Source organism: Gallinula chloropus, assembly GCF_964237585.1.
Source record: "Gallinula chloropus genome assembly, chromosome: Z".
Lineage (NCBI taxonomy): Eukaryota > Metazoa > Chordata > Aves > Gruiformes > Rallidae > Gallinula > Gallinula chloropus.
Genome location: NC_140089.1, coordinates 37,692,815 through 37,714,001, shown reverse-complemented (window position 1 = coordinate 37,714,001; position 21,187 = coordinate 37,692,815). Strand labels below are relative to the sequence as shown.

The following is a 21,187-nucleotide window of genomic DNA, read 5'->3' as shown; positions in this document are numbered from 1 at the left end:
CCAGTCCTTGGTGTGAACTGAGGGGAGCTGGAAATCTGATTAAAGCCTGTGTCTTCTGACAGTGACCTTTCAAACAGAAGCAGATGATAGCTGAATTCTGCATTATAAGTGTGTTATACTCAGTCTCCTTCTGAGTTCTCTAGGTAAAGAGGCCTACCTCTGGATGAGAAATGCCTCAGAGAACAGTTATATTTGACTTTCCTTTGTTTGCACTGAAATTGCCTGTTATTCTCTGTAGATTTCTTCTGCCAAAGGCTCCTGTTTGGTCTTAAATACCTTTTGTGTGAGGATGGAACCAGTAGGATGAGACCCTGTTTTGAGGTCAGGTCTGTTCCTTCACACAGCACCACCAGGGAGGCAGCTGTATGGCTCGCAGCTCAGAGCACGGCACCGGTCCTCTGGGTAACGCTGGCACGCTGCCCACCAGCACATCTCTGCACTTCACGGGGACGATGGGGCCCTCCATAAGTGCCAACAGTATATATGACAGTGTATACGTATCAGTAGTAGCCAGTGCATGGTAAAGATTCAAAGTTCTGCCCTGCCGTGGCTGCCATGTTGCCAAAACATTGGTGTGAAGCTGCATTTGCAAATGTCCTCTCAGTAGCCAAGATTGTGAAGCTTAAGAATTGCAAAGACAACATTTTTCTAGCCAGCCGGTGCAGGAAGAGTTTGGGAAAATAAGTCCAAATCATTAAAAGAAAGGTTCTGAGGGCAAGAGACGGAGCCAGTAAACTCAGCTTCAGAAGAGAGACACCGTATGCTCAGCTCGCCTCCCATGCAAAGCCCAGCTGGCAATATCAGATCAAAGAGACTGGTTGTGGAGCTGACTGGAAAGCCTCCAGATTTTTATAACTGTTTCTGTAACTGTCATACCCATTACCTAATTCCTATCCATCCAGTAATAAGGCTGATGCTTAAATCATAATGATGTTCTTTATTTTTCTATTTTTTTTTGGTAGTGTGGTATCCCATCTTTTTTCTTACAACCAGAGTGGAAAAAAGTGTCATTCAGTAATAAAGCAGGTGGGATTGTGGATCAATATTTATAGAACTCAGTGAACTTTAGTCCAATTCAGTTGTATCATACTTTTTTAAAAAAAGGGTGTTTATGAAATACATTCCTTTGGGACATCATAATTCTCATTTCCATAGAATCAAAGGGCACTGATGCCTCTTCAGAGGTAAATGATGCCAACAAATCTTTCTGTGCTTATAGAAGTGGTGATATTAATAGCAACCATCCTGCATAACTGAGAAGAAGAAAGGCATTTTTTATGACCTCCCTAGCGAGAGTATACTTAGATTAAAAGTTTAGCAGGTAAATGCATGTAGATTGATTTGAATCAGTTTGGGAATTAAGTATATATTTAGTTATTTCTAAACACACAAATTCACTGTCTCTGTGTGTCTGTGTGTGTTAATGGACAGAAACAAATGAAACAAAGTTTGGTGTCAGAGACAGACCATATGAACACATGGGCAACACAAAGAGTTCTTACTACTTATCAGGGCAGGAAGTTAATTGGTCAAACACAGCAGAGAAATTCTAGTACAAAATCAACAAATTCATTTCCAGAAAAGGAAGACAGTTCTTTTCATAGCTGGAGGACAGGCGAGCATCTGTCTCCGGAATAAGTCAGAAGAAAATACGTGTACAGGAAAGGGAAATTCAGTATATCCAGAGCCTATGAAGTTGTGCAAAAAGTCAGATTACCTATGAAAATTAGATTAGAATAGCTACAAAAATTAGTCAGCTACAACAGAAGATTCAATGTATTAAATGCAACTTGAAGCATGGGCTCATTACCCTAATTACTGGTAGAAAGTCAGAAATCTTAATTTTCTGGGCATACGCTAGGTATGCCAACAAAGGGAGCTTTTGATCCATTAAAGGGGAGTAAGTACTATTCTGTGGCCTCTGACAGACACAGTCACTTTTCACTATCTGTTTACATGTGAGCTGTTTTACTTTGATTTCCCAACATGTCCAAAGAGGGTGCAATTTCTGCAGGTCAAAAAGCTTGAATGTTGTAGTGAGCTTGCTTTATCATTTTCACCTCTACAGCTTTACCATGAACACCTACCTCTTTGTGTATGACTTAATGCAATTCTGTGGGCATTCCTGGATATTTACAAATATGATCATCAGGTTCATTTCATTTGGAAAAGGTAGGATTCCTTCTGTATTTTCCTTAAACGTTTTAAGAGGCAGTGGCACACAGAAGCATCAAGTTAGAGATGAAGTTAGGTTTGTGAATAGGTGTGCATCCAATCCCAGGGGCTGTAATTTCAATTAGGAAAAAAATTTGTTTCTTCCATTAAGAAGGATGAACAAATTACTATTACTTATGTTCTCCCTGTATCGCATCAGGAACGTAGCTCTTCTTTTGCTAATGAGCTTTAATATTCAGCAGCATGCTAGTGACTTAGACATGGACCTAAATGTGACTAGGTCCAGTCATTATGATGAATATTAATCTTATTGAAGCCCCTGGCAGGGAATATCTTTGTGTGGTTATTGCACATGGTTCTCTATCTCCAGAAACACTGTAACTTGTTTCTCTTTCCATTGCCTGGGGTTAAGGCACAAAAATATAAAACTAGTGACTGGAAATGTAGAATTATTTATAATGGTGGAGAGTTGGCACATGAAATGCCTGCTTTGTGGTCTGCTTGTTTTAGGAAGTGCCATGGGTGCAGATACAGGCAAAAACCCCAACATGCCCTCCTGTTCAGACATTTCACACGTTTCCTCTTGTTTAGAAACACCCTAAAGCGGCATCGCTGAATGAACTCATCGTGCTGCTCAGCGTTTGCCAGTGCACCAAATGCAGGGGATCCCATTATTTTCCAGCCTCCTGCCTCTGTCTCAGAGCCAGTAGAGGGGAGTGGACTGCCTTGTCCCCGAAGCTTTGCTTCTGCTACCCAGAAGTTTGAATCTGTATGCACTGCCTTTCTTGTCTTCTCCAGAGATCTCCAACAAACCCAGCAGCTGGACCTAACTTTTACTGTATAACCAACCTCTGCTTTCCCTCTTCACTTTGTCTATAGATTCGTTGGCCGACACATTTTACTCCATAGGGCTTGTAATGCGCCTTTGCCAGCTGTTGTCTATGCTGGAGATCCTACACATCCTCATTGGCATTGATAAAAGCCGTCTCTTACCCAGGTTTTTGCAGGTAAGTCTATTTCTCAAGGCCCTCCTGTGATGGATACACTTCAGCCACTGCTGCCTATGGGGACAAACCCAGGGCAAACTTCTCTGAATGGTCCATCTTCACCCTTCCTCAGGGAGCTTGGTCTGCTAATGGTTTGCTAACAGCAGGAATTGAGTCCTCAGAACTGGGTTGGGAAACAGCTGCTTGCTGGTTTTTATTTTTGAGGGCAACCAAGTGCCCTATGCCCAAGCCACAACCCGAAAGATGCACAGAGGAGCAGTCACCTGCAGAAATAGGACAACCCCTATTTCTGGGGCTACCTACCTCCACAGCCAATTTGCCTGCAGCTGGAAGACAACATTTCAGAGCCTAAGTTTCAGTAGCCAGTTGTTTTCCATGCCGTTTCCTCACTGACAAGTGCATAGGTATTTGTACATAAGCACAAGACAAGATTTTGTGGGGTAGCAAATGGTTGGCAGCGAGAAAAGTACCAGCACATCAAGCCTCCTGAAACAGGGTTTGCTGGCAGCCATGGAGTGTAGAAGGAGAACAACTGATTAAGAAAAAGAAATTAAGGTACTGAGGAAGATTTAGTGCTGGAAAGAGGAAGAAAGGAAAATTGTCGTATTTTTCTCATGTCTTTGTCCTCTCAAAACCAGACATGGGCAAATTGTGACAACATCTAAAGGTTCTGAAGCAGTTCAAGGGGTTCACAAGGCATATATTCGGTTGTAGGTAGAAAAACAGCCATAAGATCACATACTATAGCAGAAAACAAGATGATTCTCTGACATTTTCTTTACCTCACTGTTGTTTTCAGTTTGGAGTCAATCTCGGGTTTTGGTATTTTTCTTAATGCACTGGAAGAAGGAAAAACATTGACTTGAGTTTATCTTCAAAACTTTCTTAATCCTGAGTATTTGAATAATGGTGAAACTGGCATTGGTCTCAGCAGTCAGGAGGTAGAAGACTAAGAGTAGTTAGTTACATTTTTAGTTCTCTGGATAGCTCATTTTTGTCAAATGACATAATTGCATGAGTGAAGATGTTCCTCTTTTTAAATCTTCATTAGAAATTGATTGAGTAATACAGCTCTCTCTTCTTTATGCTTCTCATGAAGTATGGTAGAAAGTCTGTCAGAATGCAATTAACTGTTTTCCCCTATCTAAATCTGCACTGCATGCTTTTGCACTAATCGGGGTGGGGGCAGTGGGAGGAGAAAGCAATCTATCTAATGTGCTCTGTAACAAAACTCACAGCATGTCTTGGGAGAGAAGAGCAGCCCACGAATGCGAATAGTCATTAAAGCAAGGCTTGTCCTGGCAGAGTTTATGCATTCCCCAGCCCTGACATAGTCCGTTCCTTTCCTACCCTGCCCTACAGAAGCAGAGATCAGGGAAGACTGCAGAAACACTGCTCTGTGTCGCCACAAAAGGCATTAGGTAAGACATGGATACTTTGAGCAAGAAAACTGAGAAGGTGGGTCGGGGGACAGTGGGGCACCTAACATTTGCCCCAGAGCAAAGATACCTTTGACTCCTTACTTGATTCTTTCTCTGAGTGTTCTCTCATTGCAGGCTCTCATGCCTTGATGTTAACAGTAGTCTCATCCTGTTCAAGTGAGGTGTATGAGCTCTTTGGTGTCAGCTCTGCTTTCACATGGGTTGCCCTGCTTTTGCTGTGAGACTGCAGGTTAAACAGTTGTGTGCCAGCAGTGCTCCCATCTGCCTTGCCACAGTCTTCTCCCTGCTTCTTAGGAAAAAAAATCCCCAATAAACTGGGAAAGGAGAGAGTTGCTCACCTTACTGCAGCCTACTGGACTACTACACATGGTCCAGGGCACTGGTAAAGCTGCAATAATGTGATTGTGGCTGCTTTGTTCTACATTCCCACTGCTTGTTCTGACCATAAGCTTAAACCATCCCTCAGCCATGCACCTACCTGCATATCTGCAGTGCAGTGCATCTCAGGTGGTCTATAGGGTGAGAGAACAGGTGGCTGTAGTAATGTCATGGGAGCACATGGGTGGAGGCAATTTCACCTTGAAAAAAAAACAAGCCATGAAGGCCCCCCTTCATGGTTGGTTGTTTTGAAGGCATCATAGCACAGACAAGATTTAAGCCGAGTTTGATTTCTGTCTGATATCCCATTTATTGTGGTTGGGTGTTTTTTACAAGGACCACTTTGAGATGCACATCAAAGATAGTGGAAAAACAAAGTCAGAGATGTTTTGAAAAAAACCCAAAACATTCAGGATGGCTTCATTAAGGGACCAAGCCTTAGGTCACCGGGCACCTGAGAAGGGTTAGACAGGCCAAGGTCAAAACACACCATGAAAAGGTGAGCCCTGTGTGATGAGTGCTCTGAAGGAAGAAAAGACCAGGGAGGGTCACAAAGTCGGTGCAAAGGAATGTCTGTGTCACAGCATCTACAGCTTGAATGATTGAGAAAGACAGGAGAACATGTCACATGTCATTGTAATTGCCAAAATAGAAGATAATGAAAATTAGTAGTCTGGATGGGAAGTGTGATGGGACTGCTACTTTAGCAAGGGAGAGAGAGGGAAAGATGCAAGAAAAGGCTGGTGTTCCTGTGAACAAAATGGCAATTCTTCATCCTGTGCAAACAGGGTTGGATTTACCAGATGCAAAGCAATGTAATACGGCTTTGTGATAAAGCCATTAATTTTAAACTTAATCTAAACATTTAGTAGCACTTTTTAAAAAACATTCATTAATATTGAAGAAGTATGTAAGCATGATACAGCATAGTCATGGTCATTAAAAAATGGGAGTGAATGTGCTTCCTGCTCCTGCCCTAGCTTCAACTAGTCTAATTTTCTCTGTTTCACTTGCTTCAAATTCTCAAGCTGCCTAGGGGAAATGTATGTCATTGTACAGAACTTGCTGCATCCTGTGAGAGACCAGGGCTGGGAGAGGAAGGAAATTCCAGTTTGATTTTAACACAAAGAACAAGAAGGAATGAAAAATGAAACCATTGTATTTATGCTTTGTGAGGTATCAGCACATACTTCCTTTCTATGAACATAAAAACACAGGACTTCTAGTTTTGCCTTTTTTTAAAAGCAGGAGAATAGCAACAGAGCATACCATATTTTTCATTTAGACATCAGGACAGATGATCCATAGAAGAAGTGAGCTGTTGCTGGGCAGCAGCATATGCTTTATATATATATATATATATGTGTGTGTATGTAGGTGTGTATACACACATGTATACATAAGCATTCATGTGTGTATATTCATATTTGTACATAATTCCATGCACATATATATTTGTGTGTGTATAGGGGCACAGTATCAGTATGTATTTACTAGAATCTTCTTCAAGTAGCACCCTGCCCTGATGAAAAGGTCCCCAGTGTCTGACTATCCCCTCCATCTATGCTGGATTTGCATACGAGTCCCATGAAAAGCTATGAGTCCCATGAAAGAAGTACACAATGTCACAGAATGTTAGGGGTTGGAAGGGACCTCAGAAGACCATGTAGTCCAACTCGCATTGCCAGAGCAGGATCACCCATGTTAGGTCACAAATTGAAGGGGAATAAAGGCAAGCTGGCAGACAGCCTCCCAATTTACACAGGAAAGAGCTAGGATGCTGCCACCTGTTCTCATGAGGACATCACAGCCGCCCTGAACAGCCAGGCCTGTGTCTTGCCTAAAGAGGTGCTCCAAGAACAAGGCCACAAGTGGTTTTGAATTTCAGCCTCTGAGGGATGCTTCATGCATGCCATTGTTTGCTGGCTGAGACTGGCATCTAACAGGAACAGACGACCTACCAGGACCTGCTTTGTGTCAGCTCCAGTTTCCTACTCTTACAGGGCCTTAAACCACTTTCCAGTCTGATTACAGACTTCCATCATCTGCAGCTAGTGAGGCTGAGTGCCTCCACTGCACCCCTTCCCAAACATGAACCCTCAGAGATGTAGGAAACCTGCTGAGCCCCAGCTTGGTAACACTCACTGCCTCTTCTGCATCTGCTTGTGCTCTGAGAAGGAAAGTCACAGCCTCTTCCACTCCCCAACCACGAGGCTGAACTGTGAGTCCCTGCAGCCACACTGCCTCAATATCCAGTGGTCAAGCTTTTGAAACTGGGGGTGGTAGGTACCTGTCTACTTCCTGTCCTTTTATCTCACTGAAATGGGTTTGGCTCCCGCTCTCTTGATCCATGCTGTTTTCTTTATCACTCAGCCACGTTTTGAAGAGCACGTGACTGGAACATCTGTCAGCTCTCATATCTAAAAACACATCCACCTTTTCATTACCATGATAAAGCTCTTGTCTCACCTAGAGACAATTCTCTCCAGCCATTCCTTGAAACACCTCTCCCACTAACAGTGTTGTGGAACTCTACATCCAAGTCTGATTTTTGGGTCAGTAACAAAGTGCCCACACCATCAATGCTGGACTCCTTTACCACACTTCACCAAAATGAATTTAACTCAGATTCTATTTTATTTATTGTCTCCAGCACACAATCCCATCAAGTGCTCACGCTGCTTTTACCTTTGTTTTGATTTCCCCCTTGTGATGGTTGTTGGACCCTGCTTCTCCTATCTCTATTGTATCTGGTTTCAGATCCTGCATCAGTAGTTCCAGTTCCCCCGTTTTCTTGCCAGATTCCTCAGAATCAGCATACGAACACAGGACTTGGGACCTCTCACTCTCTGTTTCCTGGCCTGTCTATGCAGAAGTCTGTCAGTATCTGACCTTCTTAGAAATCCTCAGTTAGGGACCAAGATGAGAGTCAGCAAAACTATTTTTATCTGTTGTGGCCCCTCAGTGCTTTGGAGATGAGGAACCGGATCCCTAAGGGATGGACATGCTTTCTGTATAAAAAATCGCTTTCACGTAATCTTCATGAATAGTGAAGTGGTGGCTGCTTTATCTGGCAAGATGTGGCTTGCACAAAAACAATCTGTAACCAAAACATTCCATGCAGGAACTGTTAAGCATTACGTAGCAAAGCTACTGCATGAACTTGCTGAAAGGCCAATTCCTTGTTTTGTTTAAAGTAGGAGTAAAGGGAAGGGGGAAATGAGCAAAGAGCGTGCTTATAAAAAAACACCTTGTCGGTCCATTTTGATTTAATGACTTTTCACTGATTTCTTAACCCATAAAATCAATAAACCTAATATACCTTATAAAAGATGTGGCTGTGGGTATGGAGGAAAATAATGCAGCTGTATTGAGTCACACCAAAGGAACTGAGGCATGTTTTCTTCTGAGCGAAACATTACCATTCCTGAGAGTTTCACAAGCACTCCTTGGCAGTACTGAACACTACAGACATATTTGCTTTACAGGGCAGGGCATGGATACTGATTGGAAACTTGTCCAAGAAAGCTAGAAGACATGCTTGGTTTCAATGTGAGCTTTAATTTTGCCAAAGTGGTGGTTTGGGTTTTTTTTTAGGCTGGAGACACTATCAGTTTAATCTACTGTTATATCTTTTCCCTTGTAAAGGCATACCTGGTGAGTCAGGTAAGGTTCAACTACTAGGAAAATGTCAGGACATAAAGATTATGCAATAGATCACATAAATTACAAGTTTAAACCCACTTCTCCTACCCAGGAATAAGAAGGAAAGAAAAATAAGGAATTCAGCTTTTCCTCCTCCTCATTTCTGCAAATCTTAGGTGAGAAAGATCCCCTGGGACACAGACCTCCCAGCTGTGGAAAGCAGAGCTGTGCACTGTCTGGCATACTACCTGTCCAAGGGCTTGCCCTGTCCCACATCCTCCCATACTGCCTACAAGAAGGCTTACCCCTGCCAGGCCCCGGAGGGCAGTGGGAGAAGTCCTTGCTTCTCAGCTGGCTCATCCACAGTTTTCCTTGCCTGCAAGCCCAGGTGATCCCCATTGGCAAGCACACCTCCGCCCTTACCCCAGCAGAGCTATGATGCTGCAGCTAATGGTTTCCAGTTCCCTGTGGTGGAGACCAATGGGGCCTGGAACAAAAGCAGGCCAAGAAGTTCAACCTTCACTGGAGCATTTGCATAAAGCAAACTGGAGTCACCTGTGGCCTCCTAATTTGCCAGAATGGCACAGAAATGAGAGCTATATGAGCTGCTAACTGAATTCACATTTCTTTTTTCTTTTCAGATCACCGAGAGAATAATTGTTTTGTTTGTTGTAATCAACAGTCAGGAAGAAGTTCAAGGCAAATACATCGTGTGCATTTTATTTTTCCTTTGGAACTTGTTAGATGTGGTCAGGTAAGGAGTCAGCTGTGACACCATGAGGGGAAAATGGGTCACTCCTGTGAGCAGAACCCCACCCCCACTGCACAGCAGGCTCATTTCATTATTTTGAAATTGGTAGCAAAGCCAAAGCATATTATCCATTTTAAATAAAATCTTGGACCTTATAAGCTGCTTATGCATTTTTACAAAGATTTACGTGGTTGAGAGGCAGAGTCACTTACAGAAAGTACATCATTGCATCAACATTTGTGGTTCAAAAGGACTTGAAGTTTTAAACAAAAATTTAGAAGGAAATCACATTATGTCCCAGGGAGCAGCAATTTCCAAAGCTGATTTACCATTCTATTGTTTTCATTTTTATTTATGCACTTTTTAACATCTCACTTTCATCCAAGATTATCAGCACTGTAAGGCAGCTCTGGCAGAACCAAGATGGAAAGTCTACTCTGTGTTACTTGGGCAGTGCTTTCAAAAAGTCACAAGCTTCTGCTGCAGAGACAGAGAGCTTTGGTGCAGTAGGGCACGTATCACACCGCAGGGGCAAAATGCAGGAGGCAAAATGGACAGGAAGACAATTCAGGATTCTTACCTCAAAAATTTTGTATGGTGCAAGGTCACCAGTACCGCCCTCCCCCTGAAAAAACTACGATGGTGAGAATGCCATGTAACTACTTTGGTGTTGATAGCTGAAGTCAGTAACATTTCCAAATGTAACTGAAGTCCCTGCAGACTTTCACCAGGGAAGACACATAGAATTAAGAAGCATTTAACACGACATAGCCCTCACAGCAAGCTTTCTCTCTTAGAGCAAATACTTTATCTTTTTTCTTTCTGCTAACATCACTTTCTGCTATTTTAAATGTGGTGCTCTGGAGACTGACTAGGGAATATGGATTTATGCAGCAAGGGAAAGGTAGGTTATTAAAAAGACCTGAAAAGGAAAGTGCCATGTAGAATTGATGAGAAAGATTTTTAAGTCAGAGTATTGGTACTACACATGTTAATAAACTACAACTTATATTAATTATTTGTACCATCACTCCATCCCATTTAATTTTTAAGTTTGTAAAACTGAAACAGTAGAAGCTAATCTCAAATGAAAGGGCTCTGTGCAGCTGGAGAGAGGCCAAAGGCGTAAACAGTATTGGCTGTGAAGCCTTGTTGGTGCGTAGCACTCCCACCTACACATCATTATTTTCCATCTTTGCTGAAGAACACAGCCCAGCATCATGGCACTAACAGTGGCCATTTAATAGGCATGAGACTGTTGTCTGTAGCACCAAATGATGAAGTCAAATAGTAATGCATAGTACAACTCACACAGATTCAGAATTCTTAACTCATTTATAATTTTACAGCATCTGTGACATGTCCAAGCATCTCAAAAACATGCTGGTGACTAGAAATGGGCAGGAACCTAGCCCGTCCCTTAGTCGACTAGTCTTCAAGTATTAAAAGCTCTTCCATGCAGTTATTCAGGGTCATAAATACCCTGTGCCTTATAGCTAATGATACCTCCACAGCAAATTCTGCAAGGTTTTCACCACAGACAACCCTTCCAAAACAATGAACTGCCTACTTTCAGACATCAACTGGAGCACAAACAAAACCATGCACTACTGCTCTGAAATTTTCTCAGGCAGGCAGCTCCAAGCTCTTCGGAACTTGCCCTGAATTTTTCAGTAGTACGTCTTCATTTTAAAGACAAGGTAATTCCCTCTGGGCTCATCTATTGCTCCCCTTGCTGCAGGTACACTTACAACATGTTGGCAAGGACAGGAATATACTACATGCCACTGACATGGCTCAACTTCTCACTATGCATCCCACTGTACCCCCTTTCAGTTCTGGCTAAAGGTAAGGAGCTGGGGAAGGAACCAACGACTTTCTTCCTTAATCTTCTTCAGTAACTTTTGAAGAGTTCAGTTGCCACTTGTGTTTAAGATATAGCTCTCTTTCTGCTACTAAAGTACTTACAAATTATTATGTGCTCTCATGTTAACATGTATGCCACCTATTTTCCCCTTTCCTGTACCTTTTTTCCCCCTTATGGGGTACTCTAGGGTTTGTGTGTCTTTGTTTTCTTTTGCCTTGTTTTAAGAGTATGGGTAAGTGCTGGTTTTTCTGACTAAAGCAGGAAAACACCCCCACAAAGATGCTTGTGGGTTTCCCAGTTCTAGAGTGACCACACTGGAGAACAAGTCCAAAGCCCACTGAGGGTGACCTTCCTGGCTCCTGGCTCCACAGCCTATCATGCTCACACCAGTAAATGTGCCCACTGAGGTCATACTGAAAGAAGTGCAACTACTGGGGTGACCATACCTGTTACTGGATAAGAAATACTTGCTAATTCTAATATTAAGAGGAATTAGCACATCAGGCCTACAAAACTGAACTGAAGAAAACAACCTGTTCATGTGCATATAATGGTAAATTCAGCATACAATACACCTACCTGTGCCTTAAAGGTAACGGGTTTCTACATGAAGCTTTTTCACCATCTTCCACCTCCTTTTGACTAAATATTTCCTGTGTTATTTTACAGCCTTTGCAATTTGGGTGTCACTGCCTTATTTTGAATCCTTTGGCACATACTCCATCAAGCTCCCGTTCCCAATCACCTTCTCGATCTACTTCCCTTACGTTCTGAAAACGTACCTGCCAGTGCTGTTTATAGGTAAGTGTCTCATCTTCCAGGAAGTGGGGTCTCAACACAACCATGGTGCCTATGGCAACCACATACTGAACCAGTATATACCCCTCCACAAACTCTCCTGCAGGCCACTGCAGAGAACTTCATCAACAGCTATTCTGACTTCTGATGTCTATCAAATACAAATTGAATGTTTAAGAGTCATTTAAACATTCAATTGAGGCATAAAAATACAAAAAAGTGTAAAAATTGTTTCAGTGACTCCAGCCTTACAGCTCCTAACCAAATTTTGTCTTTTTTGTTTGTTTGTTTTACAATAAATTCCCATTTGATCATACCCTTTCTGTGCAAACCCCCCTCATCGTTCCACCTATATGGTATGAGAAATTATTTCTACTTAAGACTTATGGATTTATTATCCAAGGGGATGAAAAAGGAGCCCACCCCAAAACCTCCATGTAAATAGACCCCTTCTCCTCCTCAACAAAGTGCTTTTGAAAAATGTAAACTGAGTTTGGCTGTGCTACAGCCAAAGCTTGGTTCTGATATTGGCTTTAATACTAATTTAAAGGACCCCATTGTTGTAATGGAGTGGTCTGTTCCTAAGTTCATGGAAGGGACAGTGCAGCCTTGCCAGATGAAGGCTGATATGGTGCCTTCTAAATGCACTGAGGACACTTCGGACTCTACTCTTTTGTTCTTACCCCATTTTGTGTTTTGATTCAGGTATGTGTGTTACCATCCAGAACCTCTTCTCTGAAAGGAGGGCACACCTGGCAACGGCCAACATCAAGAAAAAGAGGAGCTAAATCGGTATTTTGTTTGGAAACAAGAAATATATTCCCAGTGGGCTGCTGCATATCATAGGTTATAAAGAAATTAGGCAAGGATTTTCAGCACAAAACTCCTGGTTGCATTTACACTATCTGGTTACATAAGAATTTTCAGTAAAAAGAAAGTCTTTTTGAAGTACCTCAGAAATTAAGCAGCCCAAACTAACTAGTAACTTTTGACAGTTTTGACTTCAAATGGCAGTTTTAAAAATTATTGTTTTTCTAGCACATACTAGAGAACTCTAAAGAAAGCTGAAGAGTGCCTCCACTCACAATCACACTAGCAACCCTACCTTTGGTGTTAATTCTTGCCTCACTAGCAACAGATACTCTGTAATGTCGTTACTGTTTAGTCTGTAAGATTATCTTATGTAAGGCCAACGTGTATGATGTGCCTCATATATATAAATGCTGAGTTGGCTGGATGGGATCTCTCAAGGAGCAGTAGGGGGAAACTTTACAACCTGTGAGACCGCGCTGACTGGCTGCAGGCACTCGCTAAGGACCCCTCACATCCTACCCCAGCCTCCGCTTCTTTAAACAAGGTGCCAGAAAACGCAGCCAAACCAGGAAGGCAATTGGTCAGGTACTCTGTCTGCTAGATGTTCAAGGGGATATTTAAGGGTCGGAAGGACTTACAGGCATGGGGGGTCTCTCTCCCTGCACTGATCTCCGGCCGCGCCGAACTGCAGACAGACACACCACAGGCCCGTGATGCACTGTCAGTGAAATGAATGACTATCAAAAGCCACGTGCAGAGTTCCAGTCATCACCTGCTCAAGCACACTGCTCTTCACACTTCTGTAGGACTGTGAGAATGCAACTAGAACGTAGTCTCCTCAAAGGTGGGGAACGAAGAATTCGGACAGCAACCCAGTGGGCTGTACAGGCAAAAATGGACAAATAACTGCTTCGAGGTGGGCAGGGGCTTGTCTGATGTTCCACCCATATTTACTGTCACCCTCACTTGAATTCAGGCAGATGGGGTGAAAAGTGAGGCTGTTTTTTTAAATATTTCTGAAAACTGGGGGGAGGGAGGAAAGATAATATTTAGAGGGAAAACGAACAGTATCACAATATGAAGAGAGTTTGTTTGGGTTTTTTTTTGCTGTGTAGCTGTCTTAACCATGCAGGAAGGTAAGGAGTGAAGCCTCAATAAACTTGGTTATTATAAAGCGTCACCTCATACAGTTTTTATTTAATGTATGTGTCAGAAAATGCCTGCAGACTGTGGTGACAACCAGAGTATTTGCAAACTGTAAGCAACAGGGTCACAGATGCAGTAGTATGGGGTTAACTCTAGATTCCTTTTTTTTGAAAGCACTGCAAAGAGGAGTAGGAATTTGGAACTTGGTAGGGAAACCAAAGCACTTCTATGTTGGGAGTTCTGCCTGACCCAAACTGATTCAAGTGTGAGGAAACATACAGGACAGCTGAACAGAATGACAGCTTTGAAGAGTGACAGTATTAAGAACACTTCACACCAAACCACTATATAACACACTAAAGGTGAAACAAGGACAATTTTCCCCTTGGAAATTCAGTCTAGTGTGTTTGTCATTGAACTGCCTGGGGTCAACATACCCTGTGGGAAGAAACATGGCATAGGAGATTATCTAGGTGGCAAGGCTTTGGCAGTAGGGAAGCTGCGGGGATGGCCTGAGTGGGGTGCAGCTGGGGCTTTCCCCCGTGCCAGGCGCAGTTGGTTCCAGTCACCATCGAAACAGCAGCTGGGGGACACTGCTGAGCTGAACAGCAGAGCTGATGATGCCTCTCAGAAAATGTGTTTGGTTTGGGTTTGTGTGGACAGGTTTGGCATTGGGGGGCTACCCAGAAGCTGCCAGAAGCTTCCCCAAGGTCCAATAGAGCCAATACCAGCTGGTTCCAAAATGGACCCATCACTGGCCTAGGCCAAGCCAATCAGCAATTAACATATTCCAGAAGACAAAAAAAGGAGCAATGACTTTTTGCAGTCAGAGAGGAGTGAGAAGACGTGAGAACCTCTGCAGACACCAAGGTCAGTGAAAAAGGAGCGGGACGAAGTCATGCAGGTGCCACAGAGAGGATTCCTCTGCAGCCTGTGGACAAGACCATGGTGGAGCTGGTGTCCCCCTGCAGCCCATGGAGGATCCCACGATGGAGCAGGTAGAGGGACCTGAAGGAGGCTGTGACTTGGTGGGATGCCTGCACTGGAGCAAGCTCCTGGCAGGACCTGCAGCCCATGGAAAGAGCAGCACATGCTGGAGCAGGTTTGCTGGGGGGAACTTGTGACCCCATGCAAACCTGGGGAGGTACTCGTGCTGGAGCAGGAGTGGCAGACAACTTGTGATGAACTGATGACAACCCATTGCCCTGTGCTGCTCAGGGCAGAGGAGGGAATTTGGGAATATTGTTGAGCCTGGGAAGAAGGGAAGGGAGAGGAGAGGTATGTTTAAGATTTGGCTTTATTTTTCATTATACTACTCTGGTTACATTGGGTAATAAATGAGGTTTGGTTGGTTGGTTGTTGAGTGCTTTGCCCATGAGGGTAACTGCTGAATGATCTCTCCCTGTCCTTATCTTAAGTCTTTCATTTTATCTTTTTCATTCCTGTCCCGCTGAGGGGTGGGAGTGACAGAGCAGCTTTGGTGGGCATCTTGGCCTCCAGCCAGGGTCAACCCACCATGATACTACAGAAAAAGTAAAGCATGCCATGCAGCAGCTGTGAGAGAAGAGCAGGGTGCAGAGGTGCTCCAGGCACTGCAGCAGATGCCCCTGTAGCCAATGGAGAAGACTGGTGGAGCAGGTTGTCCACCTGCAGCCTGTGGAGGACCCCACACTGCAGCAGGTGGATGTGCCCTGAAGCAGCCCACAGAGAGCCCACATAAGAGCAAGATTCTGGCAGAAACTGTGGCCCATGAGGGACCCACACCAGCACAGCCTTTTCCAGCTGGACCATACCTCACCAGAAAGGGCCCCATGCTAGGGCAGTTCTTGCAGCCTGTGAGAAAGAACCAGTACATCGAGGGCTGTATCTCATGGGAGGGACCTGGTGCTGGAGGAAGGGAACAGTGTGAAGAGGAACAAGCCACAGAGACAAAGGGTTATGAACTGACTGCAACCCCAAGCCCACCCTGCAGCACTTGGGGATGGAGAAGGCAGAGTCAGAAATGGAGTTGAGACTAGGAAGAAGGAAGGGGTGGAGGGAAGGTGGTTTTTGTTTTGCCTTTGTTTCTGACCATCCGAGACTATTTTTAGTTGTCAATAAATTACTCTTCGCCAAGTAATGTCTGTCTTTGTGACAGTAAATGGCAGGTGATCTCCCTGTCTTTATCTTGACCCACAAACTTTATCCTATTTTCTCCCTGTCCCACTGAGGAGGTGGAATGAGAGGGGTGGCTGAATGGGCACCTGCCAGCTGGCCCAAGTCTAACCTACCAGAGATACCCGCATTAAGCCATGTTTATTGTTTATGTTGAAAAAAAGGATCAGGATGTGATACTTCTACTGATTCTTACAGCTCGCTAAAAAGCTTGGACAGGAGAAGGATCCTTTACAATTCACTCTCTGGAGGACTTCCAAATCTGAACTTTAGTAAAAAGGCATGAAATTAATGAGAGAAGACTTCAGCACCTCTTTCTGGTGCACAGGTAACTTGAGAAGGGAATTGGGACACCCAGGGAACCAGCCTCCTGTGGGACCAGAGCAGGCAAGTCTAACTTCAGCTCCAACACTGAGCTCAAGATTGGGCAGGCAAAAAGGTGCTTAAAAAGTTGTCCAAAGTCTTTCCATCTCTAGGAACTTAAATTTCTGTTCAAAAATGTCTATCAGCCTTGACATCCCAGCTCACCTGTATCTCCATTTAGATCATCTGATACTGGAATCAAAATAAGCATTGTTCTTACATAAACACGGGCACAATAAGACACCGTATAGACAGGGATGAAGAAATTATCACTAGGGAAGGGATGTATACCTGAAAGTGGTTACACGATCTCTTTAAGAACAGAATGGCACCTGACTACGTTTGTCAGGTCATCTGTCATTTAAAACCCCACTAATTTAACACAGCTTGTGTACTGTAAGATTGAGTTAATACAATGCATACAAAACATGGAGCGTGACAAGGGAATTGTACTTGAGTGTTAAAGATAGGGGGGAAAAAGAATCCCTTCTGTTTGCCCACAGAACAGCTTTCTCCATCACTGGCACAACAGCCCAGCAGGAGCTCCAGAGTAAAAGGAAGCACAGGGAGGACCCAGTAGCCTTTCTGGGAGCCTTACTTCAGGCCAGCCCCAGCTGAGTCCCGAGGACTGAGCACAGAGTTGCAGAGTGCACTGGAGTGTTAAGAACAGAATAGTTCCAGTTGGAGGGAACCTACGTCAGCTGCCTGGCAAATTCAGGGCTGACTGCAAGGTCGAGCATATTGTTAACAGCATTGTCCAAATGCCTCTTAAACACTGACCATCCTGGGGCACCGACTGCCCCTCCAGGAAGCCTGTTCCAGGGTTTGTGCACCCTCAGAGAAATGCTTCTCAGTGTCCAGGTCCAAACTTGCCCTAATGCAGCTTTGAGTCATTCCCCTGCACCCCGTTGCTGGATCCCAGGAGAAGGACATGCTGTCTGGCCCTATCCCCAGCTTTGTTGCTTTCCTCTGGATGCAGTCAGGGACCCTCACATCTTTAGCTGTGGGGCCCAGGACGGTGCCTGTGCTCCAGGTGAGGCCATAGCAATGCTGACCATGGCAGGATACTCCCTCTTTTGACTGGCTGCTTATGAGCCTGTGTCACCCAGTGCCCACAGATCCCTTGCTGCCAGGCTGCTGCCTTGCTGCCCCTCCTCTCCCAGTTTGCACCTGTGGCTGGTGTTACTCCATACTTGGTGCAGAGCCCAGCGTTTGCTCTTAGATTTCCCGCTGTGGATGTTTGCCCAGTCCTCCAATCTGTCTCGATCCCTCTTGTAAAGCCTCTTGTCCCTTGAGAGGCTGCAGCACCTCCCAGTTCAGCACTGTCAGACTTAGTCATGGTGCATTCAACTCCTGCATCCAGCCAACAGATCAAGATGTTTAACAGAACTTGCCCTAGAAACGCGCCCCGAGGAACACGGCTGGTGGGTGGCTGACAGCCCGATGCAGCCCCACCACTATGACACTGTTGAGCTCTTCCATTCAGACAGTTGTTCACCCAAGGGTGCTGTGAAGCTGCTCATGTCACAGTTGGACAGCTTGTCCAGAGGGCTGCTGGGAGGGACAGTATCAAAAGCCTTACTAAGATCCAGAAAAGCTGCATCTGCCACCCTCCCCATCCACTACGTGGGTGACCTTGTCTCAGAAGTCTGTCAGATCAGTCAAGAGAGGATTTTCCCTTTGGGAATCCATGTTGACTCACACCAGTGATTGTATTGCCCTTGAAATGCCTTTCAGTCGCACCCAGTGTGATCTTCTCCATGATTTTTCCCAGGTAATGACACTGGTATTACAGGTCTGCAGTTTCCTGGGTCTTCCCTCATGCACTTCTGGTAAATCAGACTAATGTTGGCGAGTTTCCAGTCAGCAGGGTCCTCCCCAGACTTCCAAGACCTTGGGCAGATGATTAAGAAGGGTCCTGCTGTAACAGCCACCACTTCCTCCAGTACTCTGGGACAAATCCCACCAGGACCCACAGAGTCACAAGGATTCAAATGATGCAACTGGTCATTTGCAACTCCAGTGTGCACAAATGGAAAGACACTGCTCCATCTCAGAGGACCAGGCAGATCAAGGTCTTCATAGTATTAACGACTGAGGGGAAAAAAGAGAGTATAAATACTTCTGCCTTTCTTCACTCCTGTCTGTCAGGCAATAATTTTCATTGAGCATTGATCCAGTATTTTCCTTGATTTCCTCTTGACATACTAAAAAAGAACCTTTTGTTATTTGACCCCTGAAGTCTGCCTTGATTTCAGCAAGGCTTTCAACACCCTCTCCCACAGCATCCTCACAGGCAAGCTCAGGAAGTGTGGGTGGGATAGATGAATGGACACTGGATTGAAAATTGGCTGAAAGACAGAACCCAGAGGTTGTTGATCAGTGGCACAGAGTCTGCTTGGAGGCCTGTAACAAGTGGTGTCCCTCAGGGGTCAGTCCCAGCTTCAGCCCTGTTCAATGTATTTATCAAGGACTTGGATGAAGGGTTGGAGTGCACCCTCAGCCAGTTTGCTGATGATACATAATTGGGAGGGGCAGCTGACACACCATCAGGCTGTGCTGCATCCAGTGAGATCTGGACAGGCTGGAGAGTTGGGCGGGGAGCAATCTTATGGAATTGAACAAGGGCAAGTGTAGGGTCCTGCACCTAGAGAGAAATAACCCCATGCACCAGTACAGGTCAGGGGCTGTCCTGCTGGAAAGCAGCTCTGTGGAAAAAGGTCTGGAAGCCCTGCTGGACAACAGGTTAACCTTGAGCCAGAATGTGCCCTCAAGGCCAAGAAAGCCAATGGCATCCTGGTGTGACCAGCAGGTTGAGGGAGGTTCTCCTCCCCCTCTACTCTGCCCTAATGAGGCCTCATCTGGAATTCTGTGTGCAGTTCTGGTCTGTCCAGTTCAAGAAGGACATGGAACTAGTGGAGAGGGTACAAAAAAGGGCTATGAAGATGATTAGGGGACTAGAACATCTCTCTTATGAATGGAGGCTGAGGGACTTGGGGATTTTTAGCCTAGAGAAGACTGAGGTGGGATCTTATCAATCCCTATAAATACTTGAGGGGTGGGTGTCAGGAGGATGGGGTCAGTCTATTTTCTGTGGTGCTCAGTAACAGGACAAGAGGCAGTAGGCACAAACTTGAACATAAGATGTTCCACCTAAACATGAGGAGGTACTTCTTTACTGTGAGGGTGACAGAACACTGGGACAGGCTGCTCTGGGAGGTTGTGGAGTCTCCATCTCTGGAGACATGAAAAATGTGCTTGGACAGTGTCCTGGGCAGCCTACTGTAGGTGATCCTGCTCTGGCAGCAGGGTTGGGCTCAATGACCTCCAGAGGTCCCTTCTGAAGCCCCATTATTCTGTGACTCTCTGACCCAACAATGTCCAGTTTCAACTCTAGTTGACCTTTGGCCTTTCATGTTTTATCCCTGTGCATGCAAGCCCCAGTGCTGTCATCTTCCTGCAAAGCCTGACTTGGGATCCAGAGACTGTGTAGTTTCTTTTTCAGCTTGAGGTCCAAGGGAAGCTCCTGTTCAGCCTGCTTGCTTGACTTTCAGGACAGGTGGTTCTTAAAAGCTGACCAAGTCTCATGGATCCCTAAGCACTCAAAAGCAGATTCCCTATGGACGGTGCTAACTAGCTCCCTGAGCAGCTTAGTGTTTGCTCTCTTGTAATCCAGGATAACAGCTCTGCTGATTTTCTTATTACAACAAAAGATTCAAACAAACTTTTCATAATCACCATGGCCATTAACCATCCCATTGCCCTTGAGTCCTGCCCTACTCACAGGTTTAGGATGGCATTTTTCCTAGTTGTCTCGCTGAGTACTCGTGTCAAGAAATTATCTTCAACATACTTCTGGAATTCCTGACTTGCTTGTCACACAAGTCTGGTATTCCCAGTGCTGTGTCCCATAGGGATAAGGGCTACCTGTACAGATTGTCCTTGTTGCCCATCCTAGTTTCAACAGGGATAGGGTTAATTTTCTCTCTAGCAGCTGTTGCAGTGCTGTGTTTGGGATTCAGGATGAGAGCAGTGCTGACACCACTCTGATGGTTTAGTTGCTGCTAAGCAGTCAGGAACTTCTCTACTTCTCTCATTGCCCTGCTAAGGAGAAGGTGGGGGCACCCAGGGAGATGGGAGGGGACACAGCCAGGACACGTGACCCAAACTGGCCAAAGGGGCTATTCCATACCAATGATGTCATGCTCAGCATAAAGGGGGACTGGTGTGGGAGGAGCACACAGCTCCAGGATGGGCAGTTTGGGGACAGTCCAGCTTTGGGACAGCTCTGAGCTGTATGGCCTGAGTTGTACTGTCTGTTGAGAAACTGCATGATGCATCACCAGCTCTGTGTGTATGTTGCTATAAAGTCTTGTTATTGTCACCTCTCCCTCCCTTGGCTGTACCAGTTATCTGTCATCCCAGCCCACCAGGCCTGAGGTTTGTGTTCTGAGGTTTTTTCCCCCTCCTCCCCTTCCACCCCACCCCCACCAAGATCCTGGTTGCATGGTGCTCAGCTGCCAGCTGGGGCAAAACCACCACACTGCCTATAGAATACATCACCACCACTGCTGGCCCAGCTGAGCGAACAATAATAAACACCCACAATGACATCAGCTTTGTTTTCCATCCCCCTAATCCTTACCCT

At 44.9% G+C, this 21,187-nt stretch overlaps 1 protein-coding gene across 1 annotated transcript; it reads left to right on the top strand.

Annotated features, from left to right (window-relative positions):
* Positions 1-2,072: 2,072 nt before the first annotated feature.
* HACD4 (3-hydroxyacyl-CoA dehydratase 4) lies at positions 2,073-12,936 on the top strand. Its single transcript, XM_084278611.1, has 6 exons — positions 2,073-2,172; positions 3,055-3,182; positions 9,289-9,401; positions 11,140-11,246; positions 11,935-12,066; positions 12,769-12,936. Exons 1-6 carry the CDS (start codon positions 2,076-2,078, stop codon positions 12,849-12,851), a joined length of 660 nt encoding a protein of 219 aa, XP_084134737.1. The 5' UTR covers positions 2,073-2,075; the 3' UTR covers positions 12,852-12,936.
* Positions 12,937-21,187: the final 8,251 nt, after the last annotated feature.

Coding starts and splice junctions, on each gene's coding strand:
- HACD4 (XM_084278611.1), top strand. CDS start 2,076: ATGAACACCTACCTCTTTGTGTATGACTTAATGCAATTCTGTGGGCAT. Junction 3,183..9,288: donor TCTTACCCAGGTTTTTGCAG/GTAAGTCTATTT, acceptor TTTTCTTTTCAG/ATCACCGAGAGAATAATTGT. Junction 12,067..12,768: donor CCTGCCAGTGCTGTTTATAG/GTAAGTGTCTCA, acceptor GTTTTGATTCAG/GTATGTGTGTTACCATCCAG.